This window comes from Orcinus orca, chromosome 17 (assembly GCF_937001465.1).
Source record: "Orcinus orca chromosome 17, mOrcOrc1.1, whole genome shotgun sequence".
Taxonomy (NCBI): Eukaryota; Metazoa; Chordata; class Mammalia; order Artiodactyla; family Delphinidae; genus Orcinus; species Orcinus orca.
The window spans coordinates 15,694,267-15,712,954 of NC_064575.1; the positions used below are offsets into that span (position 1 = coordinate 15,694,267).

Genomic DNA, 18,688 nt, shown 5'->3' on the forward strand with positions numbered 1-18,688 from the left:
TCTGAGCACATGAAAACTTTGCTAGTGTCCAATTCATGAACCATTTCATTAATAAAATATATCCATCATCTACATTCTTTCTGTGGGACAGAGCGTTTGAATCATCTTTTTCCAAGTAGTTACATATACTACATTAGTGTTGAAAATGAAAAAGTGAGGTTTTAAGAGGGCTTTTTTCCCCAAAATTATTTAAGACAGACACTGCCGTGTTCTTTTACCAAGGCCCTCCTAACAAACAGCATAAAAAAAGAACTGATGGGAAAAAAAATTGGAAAACAAAATCTTATTGACACTTGACATCCGTGCTTTTGGTCTTGACAACATGATCTTAAAAAAAAAAAGTCCATTATCTACATATTTATACCCAGTACTTCAAGAAGGCACTGCACGTCTGTGCATATCCTGCCTCATACTTCACTATCAAGGCATTGCTACCTTTCAATATCATTTTCCTAAACAATATGTAAAAGAATCATCCATTATTACAAATTTACACCCAAAATTCTTTCTGTACATGATTGTCTCAGTGATGTACATATTATACGTTTAAATTAGACATATTTTAAACTACTTTGCAATGTGCTAAAATTCAAAGTACTTGCTGTGTCACGAGGCCAAAGCCTTCAGTCGCTTCTCATCATGCTACTGTCTCTTCAGTTATTTGATGTCAAAAAAGTCTGTTCGCATGAATTGTAGGGTTCCTGAATTATACCTCGATAAAGCTGGTTTTTTTTTTTTTTTAAGAAGTCTGTTCATAAATAAGTAGAGATGTACAGATGACCCTGGGTATGAGACACCAAAAAAGTAAACCTTTACAAGAAGATCCCCCCACTGGTAATCAGGAAACCCATTTCAGTCTCTGTTGTGCAATCAGGTTTGCTGTATTGGAGAAGCTGTTTAGGTCACACTGAAGATGCTAAAAACGTAAAGCGTCTGCGGGTCCTTTCTTCACAGGTTCGAACCATGTAGTTAATGTGGCCAAGACACGTTACACTGTGCTAGAACATTCTCATGGCTTATTTGCATTGGATTCACAGTACTAGAGTCAACAGCTGTTCTGAAGAAAGGGATGTGGTCCTTCATTTACCACAAGGGCAGAGGCGAGGACCCACAGCAGCTGGGCATCAAAATGTTGAAATCGCTAGTTTGGAGTCCGGCGCCGACTCGGGACTCAGCCTGCTGGATGTGTCCCTGGTCACAGGGCGGTTGTGTGGTTTCAAAGTGCTAGGGGGCTGTTACAGGTACTCCAGTTCCAAGGCATGATGTAGGGCCATGAGGTCCGAGTGACTGGAGACCCTCCAGAAGGGCATGGCGTGCTGCAAAGGGGCAGACAACGTGGTGAAGACAGAGAACACTCCCAGCACAGGCCCTAAAAGGCTGCTTTGGCACTCCACCATGCTGCCCACACCCCCTTATTCAGTACCGTGAAAACTGCCAGTTAAGATCTCAACATCACATCTGTTTAAAACACAAATTCAAACTTAATCCTCCCCTAAGAATACTGGACTGCGTTTTAAAATGTAATTCAGGAGTCTGTTTAAGAAGGTGCTGGGTATTTCTTAAGCAGACCTACACTGCGACTTGAATGCCGATTTCAAATAAAATCCAGTAGCTATGAACAAAACCTTGTCAAACATTTGCCTTTCAAAATCTGGATCCACTGCATTTTTCATGCTGCAAGTTTAAGCGGTTTTCCTTAGTTGGTAGTATTTTACATTTTGCAAAACTTAATTTTACTCCTGTAAGAAGCAACTTTTTTTTTCGTTTTTTGCATTGACCCTGAAACAGGTTTACCATATGGGAAATTTTAAATGAACATCTAAGGTAGTTTTCTGTTTTTCTTGGTGGTAGTTTAAAACATCTAGAAATCTAAATGATGGGAATGTTTGTGAAACACCTGAATTAACCAGAGACAAGAAAAGCAGCACACACACACACAAAAGAGGTTACATCGTCCATGAGGGATAAAAACATGATTATAAACTTTACGGCTCAAAAAGCACTATACTAAGTATTTATGTTTCAGCAAAATCTTTTTCTTGGTAAGAGAAAGATAATCATCACACTTCAGAGAACACAATTCTATTAAGCCCACAGAAAACATTGTGGGGTTTTTCTATGCAAAAAATAATGTGAAGGCCTGAGTATAATTTGCAATTATAGGTCTAGGGAATTTTTAAACAATTCACACTATTAGGAGAAGATGGCATGAAAGCAAACAGAATTTAGAACTGAGGAGTTTTTTGGGGGGACTATCTGTAAGTGACAGTAGGAGCTACTAGCTATTTTGGTGCAGATCACATAGCTGTTATTCTGGGGATGCAAACTATTGTTACTTATTAACAAGTAATCTGCTAAAAACATATACCACAGTCCAATATCATATGTAGACCTTTCTGGATTCTATACTATTTTGGAGTATCTCTATTTTTGTTATCCTTCAATAACTGTCCAGAACCAAGTACTAGAGATTTCTTTTCAAAAATTTATGATGTTCCACTTGGCAATTTTAGATCATAAAAGTAGACTGTACTATTTTGCATTCATTCATTAGTGATTTTTTTGCATTCACAGGCATGGTGTAGAAGACATCCCCATCCCACCCTCTCACAGTCTGTGGGTGAGTAGCAGAAATGAACAACATAACTGATTCACTTTGTTATAAAGCAGAAACTAACACACCATTGTAAAGCAATTATACTCTAATAAAGTTGTAAAAAAAAAAAAAAGTTAGAAATGAACAACAATCATGAATGTTCACCTAAAAGGAATAGGCGGGGGTAATTCCCTTTGCCTGGGGAACTGGGAGAGACACTGGTAAGAGGAGGTAATAGTTGAGCTAGTTATGAAAGGCTGATCATTCAGAAGAGCACTGTAATGTCTCTGTGCGTGTGAAGGGGGCTGGGGCAGAGGACAAAGGAGAAGTTCATTGTTAGGATACTGGCTGTGTGAGAGAAAGACATGGCTGTGACATTACCGGCTGTAGGAGCCAAGTGGGGCAGGACCTGGTTAGCCCTGTTAAAGAGTTTATTAATAAGAATGATAGTTATGATTAACATTTAATAGTGACTAATTCTAAGAAGACTGAGTCTAGTGGAGAGAACAGGGGAGTCAAACGTGTTAACAAGTAATTAGAACTAATATTGCAAAATAACATTTTCCCTAACTAAGCACATACTGATGTGAAGCTTTTATGGATCGACAAGAGCTTCCCAGGGCAACTGGGTGCAAAGTAAACAATTTTTTTTCCTGGATCAATGTTTAGCGTGGAACAAATATTTCTTAGATGAAGACAGAGAGATATGGTGGCAAAAGAGGAAAAGAAAAGCAGGTTCTAGAATGAGGAGACCTGGGTTATACTCTCAACTCTGACTTTTGTCATGACTCAAAGTCATGTTACTAATCTCCCTGGAGCCCCAGTTTGTTTATTTGCAAAATAAGGGTTTAGGGGAAATGACTCAGGGTTGCTTCTCGGTTTAATAAAGTCTATAAACTTTTTCATTAAAATATTCTATTACTTGTACAGCTCTGTAGCTACAGCAGATTTGTAAAGTAATATACATACATATGATCCTACTGCCAAGAACCAGCAGGCAAGACATATCTGCTGAAACTATTTCATTACAATGTAAGGCAGTGTGGGACTAAGAATCAAACTGACCTTGCCAGAGAAATGAGGTAAGAAAAATAAATAAAAGCATCAGAATTGGAAAGGGAGAAGTAAAACTATTTGCAGATGACATGATTTTATATATAGAAAATCCTAAAGACTCCAAGAAAAGAACTGTTAGATCTAATCAATGAATTCAGTAAAGTTTCAGGATACAAAAATCAGCATTTTATACACTAAGAACAAATGATCTGATAATAAAGAAAGTGATTCCATTTACAATAAAGCATCAAAAACAACAAAATACTTAAAAAGTGAAGGATTTCTACACTGAAAATTATAAGACATGGATGAAAGAAATTGAAGAAGACACAAATAATAAATGGAAAGGTATCTCATGTTCATGGATTAGAAGAATTAATATTGTTAAAATGCCATCTACAGATTCAATGTGATCTCTATCAAAATTCCAATGGTGTTCTTTTACAGAAGTAGAAGAAACAATCCTAAAATGTATACAGAACTAAAAGACCCCAAATAGCCAAAGCAATCCTGAGAAAGAACAAAGTGGGAGGCAACACACTTCCTGATTTCAAGCTATATTATAAATGTATGGTAATCAAAACAGTATGGTACGGGCATGAAAACAGACACATGGAAAATGGAACAGAATCAAGAGCCCAGAAATAAACCCATGTATATATGCTAAACTAATATTTTACAAGGGAGCCAAGAATACTCACTGGAGAAAAGACAGTCTCTTCAATAAATGTTGCTGGGAATACTGGCTATTCACATGTATAAGAATGCACCGATTAACTTGAAAAGGACTAAAGACTTAAATGTAAGACCAGAAACCATAAAAACTCCTACATGAAAACACCGAAAAAACTGTTTGGCTCCTTGACATCAGCCTTGGCAATTATTTTTTGGATGTGACACCTAAAGCAAAAGCAACAAAATAAAAAATAAACATGTGGACTCTATCAAACTAAAAAGCTTTTGCACAGCAAAAGAAACATTCGACAAAATGAAAAAAACAACCTATGGAGTGAGAAAAAAATGTTTGTAAGCCATATATCTGATGAGGGGTTAATATCATACAACTCAATAGCAAAACAAAAATAATCCAATTTAAAAATTGGGCAGAGGACCTGAATAGACATTTTTGTAAAGAAGATATACAAATGGCCAACAGGTACATGAAGAGGTGCTCACCATCACTTCTCAGGGAAATGCAAATCAAAACCACAATGAGATACCAGCTCACGCCTGTTAGAATGGCCTTCATCAAAAAGTTAAGAGGTAACAAATGCTGATGAGGATGTAGAGAAAAGGGAACCCTTACGCGCTGTTGGTCAGAATGTAAATTGGCACAACCACTATGGAAAAGTGTATGGCGGTTCCTCAAAAAATTGAAAACAGAACTACCCCATGATTAGACAGTCCCACTTCTGGGTATATACATGCCCAAAGGAAATGAAAACACTATGTTAAAGAGATATCTGCACCCTCATGTTCATGGCAGCACTATTTACAATAGCCAAGACATGGAACAACCAAGGTGTCCACTGACAGATGAATGGATAAAGGCATTGTGATATATACATGATTGAATATTATTCAGCCATAAAAAAGAAGGAAATCCTGCCATTTGGGACAACATGGACAGACACTGAGGGCATTATGCTAAGTGAAATAAGTCACACAAAGACAAATATTGTATGATCTCACTTATGTGTGGAAGCTAAAAAAACCAAAAAAAAAACGGAAGTCATGGAAAAGGAGATTAGATTTGTGGTTACCAGAGGCAAAGGGTGGGGGAGGGGAAATTGGATGAAGGTGGCCAAAAGATACACATTTCCAGTTATAAGATAAAAAAGTACTGGGGCTGTAACATACAACATGATGACTATAGTTAACACTGCTGTATGATATATGTGAAAGCTAAGAGTAGTAGATCCTAAGAGTTCTCATCACAAGAAAAAAATTTTTTTTGTATCTATAGGAGATGATGGATGTCAACAAAACTTATTGTGGTAATTATTTCACAGTATATGTTTCACAGTATATGTAAGTCAAGTCATTAGGCTGTACACCTTAAACTTATACAGTGCTGAATGCCAATTATATCTCAAGAAAACAAAGAATCAAAATGATAAATTCAGAGAGAACTCAGCTGTAAGCTGGAGAGGGTAAATTGGGCCTGTATTGAATTTGAGAAATGGGCAAATTTGGTTAGGTAGATGGAGAGGGATGGGACTCCCAGTCAGGAGATGGTATGTGACAAAGGTGGGATGCACAGAGTACTTAGTGTGGAGGAGATGGGGCTGGAATGGTGTGTTCATAACAAACACTAATAAGAAAGGAGATATTTTTTCCAGGTAGAAGTATGTTATGGAATTTAATGAGGCACTAAAGGAAGGATGGATTGGAGGTGTGGCTGGCTGGTAGCAGAGAAACTAGGCAAAGGAACAGTGGAAATGGAGTGGGTGCAACGGATGGGAGACACACTGTAAAGACAGAGTTCTTGCTAATGGGGGATGGGTTGGAGGTAGAGAACACCAAAGCAAATCTGAGTGGGCGAACTGGTTTGGGACAGTAGAATTCATCTGCTGATATGCAGGTGGATGAAATGGGATACCTACATGGAGAGTCCATCAGGTAACTAGAGCCAGGGGACTAAAACACAGCTAAACCACAAATCTTAACAACAGTGATAGCCTAAACTGATGTGTATACGATTAGTTTATCAAGATTAGCATATATTGAGAGAAGTGGGCACCAAGACCTAAACCTTGGGAAGTAGCACACGTTTTGGGATCATTAGAACCAAAATATTCCCTAATGATAAAATAAGGACACATCCTTTGTTCCTCTTGCCCACATGTGCAGCTTTCCAAATCCCCTTCTGCCAACTTTCCTCCTTGTCTGGTATTTTGCACTTATCCCTTCTGGGTATACATAAGATCAGTAATATAAAAAGCTGGGTGTGTGGACACATGTAATTTGAATATTGCTGAATTATTAAAAATGTATTAAGAAAATGTTTCAAAACCATAAAAGCACATAACCTTTGCCCCAGGTATTGCACTTCTAGGAATTTATCCCACAGATATACTTGCCCACGCATGAACCACGTAAAGACCACTCACTGCAGAACTGTTTATAATAATAAACACTGGCAACCACTGAAATGTTAAGCCCCAGGGGACTCGTTAAACTACAACATATCAAGGTAATGGAATTGTGATGCGGCCATTTATAAAACTTAGAGATGCAGAGCTCCATGTACTGATATGGAATAACTACCAGGATATATATTAAGTGAAAAAAGCAGGCACGGAAAAAAAAGTGTATAGTTACCATTTGTATAAAAAATAAAGAACAGATCTGTGCTTTCCTATGCATATATTATCTCTAGAAAATTTGCATATGGAGGTACAAATACTTCTCAAATTGTAAATAAAGAGATATTCTGAGAACTCATGAAGCTTACTGCACAGCTTTGCTCTTTGACTATTTGTATATCTGTGTCCCCTCTGGATAGGAGTGAGCTCTTTAAGAATAAAGATGAAATCCAATTTAAGACCTGGCATACAGTATGTGCTCATTAAGTTAAATGAATATAATGGCTTTAGAGTAATAAAATTCTGTACTCAGTAATCCCTATGTCTCACTGAAATAAAACGAAAAGCAAAAACTTGCATTAAAAATGTTCTTTTAGAAAAAGAAGTTCTTATTTTTCTCCTAAATAAATAAACTCACAATCAAGCATTATTAAGCAGATTCTCAGCTTCATGTTGGTTTTCAGCAAGTTTTGGAATGCACATTGAAAATGGACATTTTTTGATGAAGCGTTTGTCATTATGCAGAATAATGGTGCTTGCCATCCCCCTTCCCTCCATGTTATTCACAAGAGATTCATTTTAAGTAATTCTCTAAAAAGTAAATAAAGTCAGAGTTATAAAACAAGGCTGTTTTTACCCTAGAAACCAAAACTGCTGTCAGTGTGCAGAAGACTATTATTTACATTTTGATTTTTTAAAAAATCATACATAGGCCTAATTATTTTCACTTGAGGAATGTTGTATTAGGGAAACAAAAAATTTTATGGTAAAAAAATAAGCATGGCAGATTTTGACAACAAAGTCAAAGAAAGATATCCACCAGTAGTGAGATGGCTTCTCTGAATGGTCTTTCTAGGAACAAAGAGGTGCTCAGAGAAAACTCTTACAAGAGACCTTTTTAGAATTTGTCCATTTCTTCTAGGGTGAAAAAGGGAAAGCATTTCCTCTAAGATCAGGAACAAGACAAGGATGTCTAGTCTCACCACTATTATTCAACACAGTCTTGGAAGTCCTAGCCACAGCAATCACAGAAGAAAAAGAAATAAAAGGAATCCAAATTGGAAAAGAAGAAGTAAAACTGTCACTGTTTGCAGATGACATGATACTATACATAGAAAACCCTAAAGATGCTACCAGAAAACTACTAGAGCTCATCAATGAATTTGGTAAAGTTGCAGGATACAAAATTAATACACAGAAATCTCTTGCATTCCTATACGCTAACAATGAAAGGTCAGAAAGAGAAATCAAGGCAACAATCCCATTTACCGTCACATCAAAAAGAATAAAATACATAGGAATAAACCTACATAAGGAGGCAAAAGACCTGTACTCAGAAAACTGTAAGATACTGATGAAAGCAATCAAAGATGACACCAACAGATGGAGAGATATACCATGTTCTTGGATTGGAAAAATCAACATTGTGAAAATGACTATACTGCCCAAAGCAATCTACAGATTCAATGCAATCCCTATCAAATTACCAATGGTATTTTTCACAGAAATAGAACAACAATTTTTACAATTTCTATGGAAACACAAAAGACCCCGAATAGCCAAAGCAATGTTGAGAATGAAAAACGGAGCTGGAGGAATCAGGCTCCCTGACTTCAGACTATACTACAAAGCTATAGTAATCAAGACAGAATGGTACTGGCACAAAAACAGAAACATAGATCAATGGAACAAGATAGAAAGCCCAGAGATAAACCCACACACCTATGGTCCCCTAATCTATGACAAAGGAGGCAAGAATATACAATGGAGCAGACAGTCTCTTCAATAAGTGGTGCTGGGAAAACTGGACAGCTCCATGTAAAAGAATGAAGTTAGAACAATCCCTAACACCATACACAAAAATAAACTCAGAATGGATTAAAGACCTAAATATAAGACTGGACACTATAAAACTCTTAGAGGAAAACGTAGGCAGAACACTCCTGGACATAAATAGCAGCAAGATCTTTTCCGACCCACCTCCTAGAGAAATGGAAATAAAAATAAACAAATGGGACCTAATTAAACTTAGAAGCTTTTGCACAGCAAAGGAAACCATAAACAAGATGAAAACACAACCCTCAGAATGGGAGAAAATATTTGCAAACAAAGCAACGGACAGGGCATTAATCTCTAAAATATACAAATAGCTCATGCAGCTCAATATCAAAAAAACAACCCAATTAAAAAATGGGCAGAAGACTTAAATAGACATTTCTCCAAAGATGACATACAAATGGCCAACTAACATAAAAAGATGCTCAACATCACTAATTATTACAGAAATGCAAATCAAAACTACAATGAGGTATCACCTCACACCTGTGGGAATGGCCACTATCAAAAAAATCTATAAACAATAAATGCTGGAGAGGGTGTGGATAAAAGGGAACCTTCTTGCACTGTTGGTGGGAATGTATACTGGTGCAGCCACTATGGAGAACAATATGGAGGTTCCTTAAAAAACTAAAAATAGAACTACCATATGATCCAGCAATCCCAGTTCTGGGAATATATCCAGAGAAAACTATAATTTGAAAAATATACATGCACCCCAGCGTTCACAGCAGCACTATTTACAATAGGCAGGACATGGAAGCAACCTAAATGTCCATTAATGGAGGAACAGAAAAAAATGTGGTACATACAATGGAATATCAGCCATAAAAAAGAACAAAATAATGCCATTTGCAGCAACAATGGATGGACCTAGAGATTGTCACACTGAGTGAAGTAAGTCAAACAGAGAAAGACAAGTATCATATATCGCTTATATGTTGATTCTAGAAAAAGGGTACAAATGAACTTATCTACAAAACAGAAATAGAAAACAAAGTTATGGTTATCAGGGGGTAAGTGGTGGGGGAGGGATAAATTGGAAGATTGGGATTGACATAAACACAGTACTATATATAAGATAGATAATAACTAAGTAAGGACCTACTGTATATGGCACAGGGAACTTCACTCGATATTATGTAATGGCCTATATGAGAAAAGAGTCTAAAAAAGAGTTGATATATGTATATGTATAACAGACTCACTTTCTGTACACCTGAAACTAATAGAACATTGTAAATCAACTATACTCCCATAAAAATTTTGAAAAAAGAGATCTTTTTAGAATAACATTGTTTTTTAAAAAAACAAAGGTATTTCTAACCTTTTCTCTTTGAAGGGTTTTTTTTTTTTTAATGATATGGATTATAGAATTAGATAAAATTACTGATGAAACTCCTGGGACTGTATTGCTAAAGAGAACAAAGGTGACAGAGCAGACTTCAATTGACCATAACAAAACAGGTAACTGGCAGAATACTTACTAGTTTTCATTTCCGGGCTTAAAAAAATAACTACCTCTAGCAAAAGAACATTATTTAGGGAGATGAAAGACATCTCTACAGGGAAGAGAGGAGAGTGTTGTATTAGATTTTTAAAAGGACGTAGGAAATGAAGAGAGGCAGCTAAATGGTTAAAATTGATTTAGAAGAAATGCAAAATGTTTTGATTTTGCAAAACATTTTACTGCCCAAACTTGCAGAACTTCACTGGTTCACTGTTAGTTTTATTTAATCTGAAATGCTTGTGAACCAAATTATAAACTAGAATTAATGATTTATTTGTTAAATTTTAATCATGAGTGTAAAATTGGGAGAAAGAGAACACAACATAGTTCTATCTACCTCCCAAAAGGAAAGAAACGGTGCACACTATATTCCAACAATTTAAAAAAAGCATTAAAATGTTTTTTTTGTAAATCAAATCATATTTAAGATATGTAAGTAAAGTCTGTAATTTGAAGGAATTTTGTGCTGAATCTCACAGATATAATTGGCTTCAAATCCTAGTTTGGTGACTTTCTAGCTGTGTGAGCTTGGCCAAAGTATTTACCTTCCTGTGCCTCAGTTTCCTCATCTATAAAAGAGGTCTGAGGGCTCCTGCCTCCTAGAATTGTTGTGAGGATTTAATGAGATAATGGATAGGAAGTGCCTAAAAGAGGTTCTGGGACATAATAAGGGCTTTATAACTGATAGTAAGGATAACCATCTCTTTATTTCTTTAGCTTGAATTTTCATATAGAGTTTGCTAAATTGTAGTCTTCCCTTAAATTAAATATTTCCCTTAAATTAAATATTAAATATTCTCTATTTCTATGCAGAACCCCACACATTAAATATACTCATTATTTACTGTGAACTATTAGATCCTTGTCTTTTAACTCATGCACTAAGTACTGCTGTTTAAATACTAGTTAACCTAGAAAGGCTAGACAGACTATAAGAAAGGAATGGTCAATTTGTCCCTCAGGATGATAGATTTATGACATCTGAATCATAGGCACAATTATTAGGAATCTGACTATTTCTGAAAAATCTGTACACTTAACAAACACACATAAAGTTCTTACAACTCCTGGTTACAGTTTCATTAGAGTTCCCATGCTGGTAGCTCTCAACGTGCAAAGAGTTCCTTTGTAACAGAGAGTACTGGACTGATTACATACACTTATCCCAAGAAATCAGAACAGAAAGTTGAAGCTACAAGCATTCATTAACAGTCAAAAAATTTAAAGAGGATGTTCGTCGTAGGCAGCTGCCTAATTCTTTTTGGTATAGGTGTGTGTGTTCGTCCTGAATAGAAAGAATAACATGTCCAAAGACAAACAGTGGAAACAATTTTAACTGTTCTTCAAAGAGAGCAAATACTCAGTACTGTTACTACTTTCAATTCTAACATCAAATCACGAATTCCTTTACTTTTCCCATCTTGTGTTCACCCACACAAATATCTAAGAAACATACTTGTGTTCTTTGAATTTTAGGTCATCACTTTCATAAACATTCTTCTGTCTACCACAAGCTAGAAAGCCACATTTTGGCAACCTCCTCTTGAAATTAAAATATTTTGGTGAGTACTAGGTGGAGAAGGACCAGCTTGGAAGGCAGATTCACACACCTTGGCCCTGGGCCATACTGGCATGAAATGCTGCTCTTCAATTCTGTGATGCTCAGAGGTGCAAATCTATTCCATGTTCCCATAGCCACTAGGAGGTCCTGTCTAGAAATGGCAGGGGATTCCAGAGGCTTTCTCAGGAAAAAGATTTGAGTCTGGATGTCCACCAAATATTCTCTTTAACTCTCCAGGGTTGAGTTTTGGGTACTCTGTTTAGTCTGGGACAGATTTCTTTTTATGAAGACAGCCCAAAGGGCTAACAGATGTACCTAATGACAATGGTGGTTGGCCACTGGTGAAGCTGGAACGCAGAATTAGTGCTTAGATAGCAAATACCGCTTAGAATCAAGCTTTAAAAAAGTGTGTGTGGGTTTCTACCAGCACCGAACACACGTGGGGGGACTGTAATCATGGGCACATTGTGTATCTATGGGTGTAAGTGAAATCTATTATTTATAGCATTAGGGTCAGCTTCTATGCTTCTACTGGAATTCAGAGGCACTGAGGGTGAATTAAGTATTCTTGGACTCTATAAGGAGGCTGGCCACGTGCCATGCTTAATGCTGCATCTATGGGCTGGTGCCATTTCTGGAGTATACTGGAATATTCCAGAAGAGCTTGCCTCCTTTATGGAAAAGTGACTTCTATGAGTGAGTGTATGGGGAAGAGAAGAAAAAAATTATTCTATTGGTTAATCTCATAAAATAATTAATGCTCTTCAATTTAAGAAATATTAGTGCATGACTGTGCCAAGATTTAGGGAACTGTAAAAAAAAAAAAAATGAAGACAGAGTCTCAAACAGCAATCAAGCAAAACAAGATCCCTACATCTCAGGAGCTCACACTTCACTGCTGAAACAGGCACATGCGCAAATAATTAATGGTAAGAGCTGCCATTTGTTGCTCTGTTTTATACCTGAACTAAATCTAATCCTTAAGATAGCCAATGAGCTAGGTGCTGCTATAATCTCCATGTACAGTTACGGAAAGAGAATGGTAAAGTAACTTTTTCGAAGTCACAGAACTGGTAAAATGGTAGAGCTGTCATTCAAACCCAGGGTATCTGGCTCAAGAATCCAAGTTATTTACCAGAGCTTCTGCAATTAAAGTATAAGTGGTGCTACTATAACTGAGTTCGTATAAACAAAGGAAATAGAAAAGGTGGTATGTAAACTGGATTTTGAAAAATGAGTAAGACGATGACAGTAGGGCACTGGGAAGAGGAGCATTCCAGGCACAACAGCAGCAGGAAGGAGGTGCTGGGCGTGGCCAAGGGAGGGTAAGCAGACCAACGTGCCTACGTTGTTTCTAGATTGTGAAGACCCTGAGTGCCAGGCTAAGGAACGTGGCTCCTTCCCCCTCTTTAAAATACAATGAAGGACATTCATGAGAAAGCTTTTGCTACGGGAAATGACAGAATCACACTTGCAGGGATGCAGAAGAATAAAAAGAAATATCATGGGCAAACGGGGAGTCAAGGGACCTGCTCCTTTCCTCCTTTTTGAGCATCCCAAAAGAGGCAAGCATTGACCTCGTGATCAAAAGAAGGCACCGTACTCTAGGGCAGAAAATAGTTTTGCAAGCCAGCTCTGATTAGCTCCTAGAATCTTTCTGAACTGATGTCTGGAAGGTTCTTAGGCTGCATCCAGGCTCAGGTAACGGACCCTCTAATCACCTGGCGATGTCTGCCGTGGGTGCAGAAAGCGGCAAGAGCAGGCATGTGTGCTGTCTCTGTTCCGGATGATGGCTGCAGAACTAAGCCTCCTTTTCTGTTCCCCAAGTCTACATTCTGTGAAGACCAGCCATCCGTGACCCCCGAGCTTGTGAATACCACTCTTCAAAAAGCTCGCTTCAATAATGACTTAATTCTACTCTGCCCTTGGTCAGCACTTACGGTTCAGAACACATTCATGATCTGTTTCAGAGAAATGGCATGTGTTGAAATGATCCAGTTCTGAAGATTCTGAGGAGTAAGAAAAATTAAAGGGCACAAGAGGCACCAAGGAGGAACACTCACCTTTTTCGCCCCTTGTTCCTCTTCCACACCGTCTCCTATGACAACATACACCACTTTTCTTCCAAACCTCTGAATTATCCTCTCAAAACAGCTTTCCTTTCCTAATGAACAAAAGTACATTGTGAAAAAATGTAAAGTTTGAGTAAGTCAGCACTCTAGGGCTTAAACTTTTTATATAAAATGCTTTTTCCATGCTTCTGATCCAAGTCTATCGTACTTGTGCAAACTAGGAAAAGAGTGCTTTTATATGCCATTTGGGGAGTATGTAGAACAGCACAATACAGCAAAAACTGTAAATGAACGACCCATGTGGTGTCCTGTCCCTTGGGAATGGACAATTTTAGTACTTTTTCTCCCCCAAGACTCATTTATTAAAAAGTAGAATCTAGATCTCAGTAGAGCATTTGGTGGAAAAAGTATTGTTTGGAAATAGTACTTTTCCCCCTACAAGCTGAGACTAAATGAAAGCATGCCATTCTGGCAAAATATTTTAACTTGACTTAAAAAATGTTTCATGATCTATCAAACTCTGAATACAGTATCTGATCGAAAGACTGTTGACAAGGATGAACAAAACCGAAGGATTGGTTTTCTTACGGCAAGAGAAATCCAACACTGGACTTAGTTTATCCCTTCATTTTCAGGTTGGGATGCTCTTTGAATGAAAGACACCCTCCCCCCACCCAGGCCTAATGCGTTGACCTGAAATATTCTTGGAAAACTGTTTCTGAAATGAATGTCAGGTAATTTGGCGCCCTACAAGAGAGAGCGTGCTTACCTGGCCCAGACACCTAATGCTCAGTAAAGCGCTTTCCTAGAGGAAAAGTGGGATAAAGGTAACAGGATACCTGTACCTATCTATTATCTTTCCCATGTCAAGACTTAGTTTAGGCGCCCGTGGCAGCTACACTGTAAGCACGTCCCTGTAGTTAATGTGGCCATTGTTGCTTCTTGGAGCAGGAACTGGGGTTCCAAGTCCTGGGCTGCCAATAAGGTCATTTTAATGGACAATGGGACAGTTTATAGGTTTCAAATGTGAATGGCTGAACGGGGCCTGTACCTCTTTCAAATAAGGATCAGATATACACACGAACAAATTGCTTGTTTGCTTAAACAAATGTCTGCTTTATATTTGTATTTTGCACTAAAATCTCTAGTTTGCATCTGACAGAACGAAATAAGGCCAGCCTTCTTCAAAGGATGTCATTTCAATGCTTCTTCAGTTGCCCACTAACCTGTGAAATATTAAATCACCTTGAGAAACAAATACAAAGGATGGTTTTCACTGCAAAAAGTATGTAACCAAACAGTCAGATGTCATGAAACTTTCTTTCCCCACTTAGAGGGAAATGTTTATGTGGCTTTGTAAAGTTTCCTTTTCATGGAAAAAAGGAAGGTAAACTCAGTGTTATTTAAAAGTAAGTCCCCAACCTTTTTGGCACCAGGGATTGGTTTCATGGAAGACCGTTTTTTCCATGGACCGAGGGGGTGGGGGTGGGGGGTGGTCAGGGGCTGGGAGATGGGGATGGTTCAGGCAGCAACCCCAGCAATGCTTTGCTTCCCCTTCCGCCGCTCAGCTCCTGCCGTGCGTGTGGGGCGGGGAACCCTGGCCTACGAGGAAAATTCCTGGGTGGTTTTCTGCATTGATCCCCAAATTAGATCTCATTTGATGGCAAAACTAGCAGCAACTTACAGGAGTTTCAATCCCTACTTTTTTTTATTAGAAATATCATGGAAAAGTGATTCTACCTATGGTTTTGAGATCGTTTCTACCACCGTACAGTTTTTAAATCAAATTTTTATTCTAGACTGAAAACAATTAAAGAAGTCCAATATGGCAAACAAAATGCCCATTAAAAAATACTTTCTTGATTGTTATTGTAACTTCCTATTATCCTCGCATTTTCAAATTATTTGGGATTAAAGTTCAATGTGCATGACGTGTAATACGCTAATTGTTCTTTTCTTCTGGGAAGTTAAGTGCTATCCCTTCTGTATTATATGCTCATTTGGAATATGTTCTTTCATGTGCTGATAAACCTTTCCCTTGGATCCTTGTTTACAAAACACAATGATTCCTCTTTACTGATACAGATAGAATAAAGACCTGAGTTCCTGGAAACTGATTGCTATTTTATATGACAACATATAAAAATTCAAGTTCTACTGGGCTACTAGGAATTCTATTTGGTATACTGCTTTCGTTTTATAAGTATTTTCCAGTATTCTCTCCTTGGCCCTTCTCAGGAGGCATCAGTCATTCTCAAACTCCAACTATTTCCAACTTGACAGGGCTATCTGAATATCCCATAGGTTTTTCAAACTCACATTGGTAAGATCAAACCCTTATTATCTTTGCCATCAAACCTGATTTCCCCATCAGCTAAGAGTGTCACTGCTGACCCAGTTGCCTAAAAGAAACCTCTGTGTCAGCCTTCTTCTGAATAAACAACCATTTATTCACCCATTTCACTCAACACTGATTGAGTACCTACCATGTGCTGGGCCCTGTAGCCACCATGATGAGTGAGATGGACAGACTCAGTTATCAAGGAGACTATGAACAAATAACTGGACAAGCAATTTTTTAGTGACAATTTAGTAAGTTCTTTGAAGGAGAAGTGCAAGCCAAATAAATAGGGGTTCTGTTTTGCACCTTTTTCTTTAGCCAGAAACAACCTTCTTTCTACCCACCAGGATACTCATCCTCCTTTCCTAGGACTCACATAACATTCATCTCATTAGGGCAACATACGAGGCCACTTGTGATAAGACCCAAGTCTACCTTTCCAGCATCAGCTTCCCATGGGCATTGCATATTAGTCACCCCAGACGACTCACAGGTCCCTCAGCAGGGAACACATTTTAATTCCTCTGTCACTTTGTTCTCACTAGCCATCTGCCTAGTAAACTCTTATTTACCCTTCTCTACCCAGCTCAAATGTCATATCTTCCCTTTACTCTTAACTGACACGTGCCCTCTGCTGCCTCCTGGGTGGGAGTGAATGCTCTCCCATTGAAGTGCACATTTGGGCACTTAGTGGTAGGACCCCTTAGGCTGTGGAAGGGAGTCTGCTGGACCTTGGAATCAGAGAGATCTACTTTGACCTTAACTTTACTAGCTGTTAACTTGAACAATTAAGTCTCTGAGCTTTAGTTTTCTCAGCTGAGAAATGGAAAGGCTTCAAAGATTGACTTTAATATGTAAAATGTTTAGTACAATTCTGAGCATCTACTAGATACTTGATAAATGCTTATTTACATACTACTTTGTCATATTATAGTTATTCTGATGTCTGCTTCCTCTGCTAGAGATAATGAACTCCCTAAGGAAAGAGCCATGTCTTCTTTTTATCCCTACTTCTGTTTTGTCTTGGTTTATATCTGAACTAAATTCCCCATTAGTCTTCTTTCCCAACTACATTTCCTTCTTGCAAGAATTTAATTTTTTTGATCCCCATAACAAAAATGGGAACTCAATCATTGTAAAATGTTGTAAAATATGGTGAAAAAAATAGTTGTAAAATAAGGTGAAAAAAATGTTGTAAAATAAGGTGAAATGTTGTAAAATAAGGTGAAAAAAATAGTTCCAGTAATAATAATTTATTATTAGAGTTGTTTAATTAAAGCTGCTATTAGCTATTTAATTTCTACTTTGTATATTTCTATACAACTACTTGTTTAAGCTTATAAAATATTTTCATTGATGTTGCCTAAGAGAATAAAAATAAGATAATACTCTAGAAGTGATGCTAAGTTGCCTATAGCTAAAACGCATAGGTTTTAATGTTCGCCAGTAAAGTAAAATTTTCTGAGTTCAACTACATGGATTGTGCTTTATATTTCTCTTGATATCTAAAGCCAATTTTGACAATAAAATGGGTTAAATCATTCTTCTAGTTTTCTGATATTTAGCATTCTGAAAAAAGTAGTCCTGTTTATTGTCTTTCATTTTTACTAGCCTGAAAGCAAAGGGTTGACTGTTAAATAAATAAATTAATTAAAAAGCAGCTTACCAATTTTAGTTGCACTGTAAATATTTTCTATGGGAAATACAATTCCTAATCCATACAGCAGGACTTTCGCCAATGCTGGGATAAGCTGAGTAGTTGTTACTAAAATATTAACACAGTTCGTCCTGTGAGAATACAAAGAAAAAAAAAAGACAGTTGAAAATTAAATCTCCAAAATGAACAAGCACAGCTCGTTTTCAGGCAAAGGCACTTTGTATGAAGTGACCTGGGGAGAACTTACCGGGAGTGAATGAGTGTGAGAGCTTTCAGGGCCAGTGTCAACCAGGAGTCTGTCAGGGCTTCAATCTCGGCCCTCAGCTGCAACCAGGCTTCCCTCTTAGCTGGACCAAGCAGACCTGTGGATTTAAAAGCACATGAACTACTTCCTCACTAACGTGTCTCGTCAACTTTATAAACAGTAAACACTTAAAACTACTCGAATACTACCCTCAAGCTTTATAATATACTAAGCAATTTTTCACGTTATCATTCATTTGACAAATATTTAGCACTGTGGGGAACATATATTGGTTTTGCACTCCTAGCATCCTTCTTCTGGCTACAGACGTCATCTCTTCTTTTGGGGGAGCCTACTCTCCCCCATTCCTCCGACCATGAAGATTGAGCAGAGCAGACCCTACCCTCTGGCTCCCAGAATAGCCATATGTCCTCAGCTTGGCCAGTGAAAGGCTGTTTTGGAACTTTTGCTCAAGCTATTGGGAAAGACACTTTCCACCCCATGGAG

General features: G+C 37.7%; 1 protein-coding gene across 9 annotated transcripts in view; it reads right to left on the reverse strand.

Moving 5' to 3' along the window:
* Window positions 1–760: 760 nt before the first annotated feature.
* The window catches only part of EYA1 (EYA transcriptional coactivator and phosphatase 1), a 158,916-nt gene continuing 140,988 nt past the window's right edge, over window positions 761–18,688 (reverse strand). For all 9 annotated transcript variants that reach the window (XM_004280580.3, XM_049700465.1, XM_049700469.1 and 6 more), the window contains 4 exons: window positions 18,185–18,299; window positions 17,947–18,068; window positions 13,931–14,031; window positions 761–1,316 (listed from right to left, as the gene is read on the reverse strand). In XM_004280580.3, coding sequence (XP_004280628.1) covers window positions 1,236–1,316; window positions 13,931–14,031; window positions 17,947–18,068; window positions 18,185–18,299 — 419 coding nt within the window. In that variant the 3' untranslated portion in view covers window positions 761–1,235. The remainder of the gene's footprint in view (window positions 1,317–13,930; window positions 14,032–17,946; window positions 18,069–18,184; window positions 18,300–18,688) is intronic.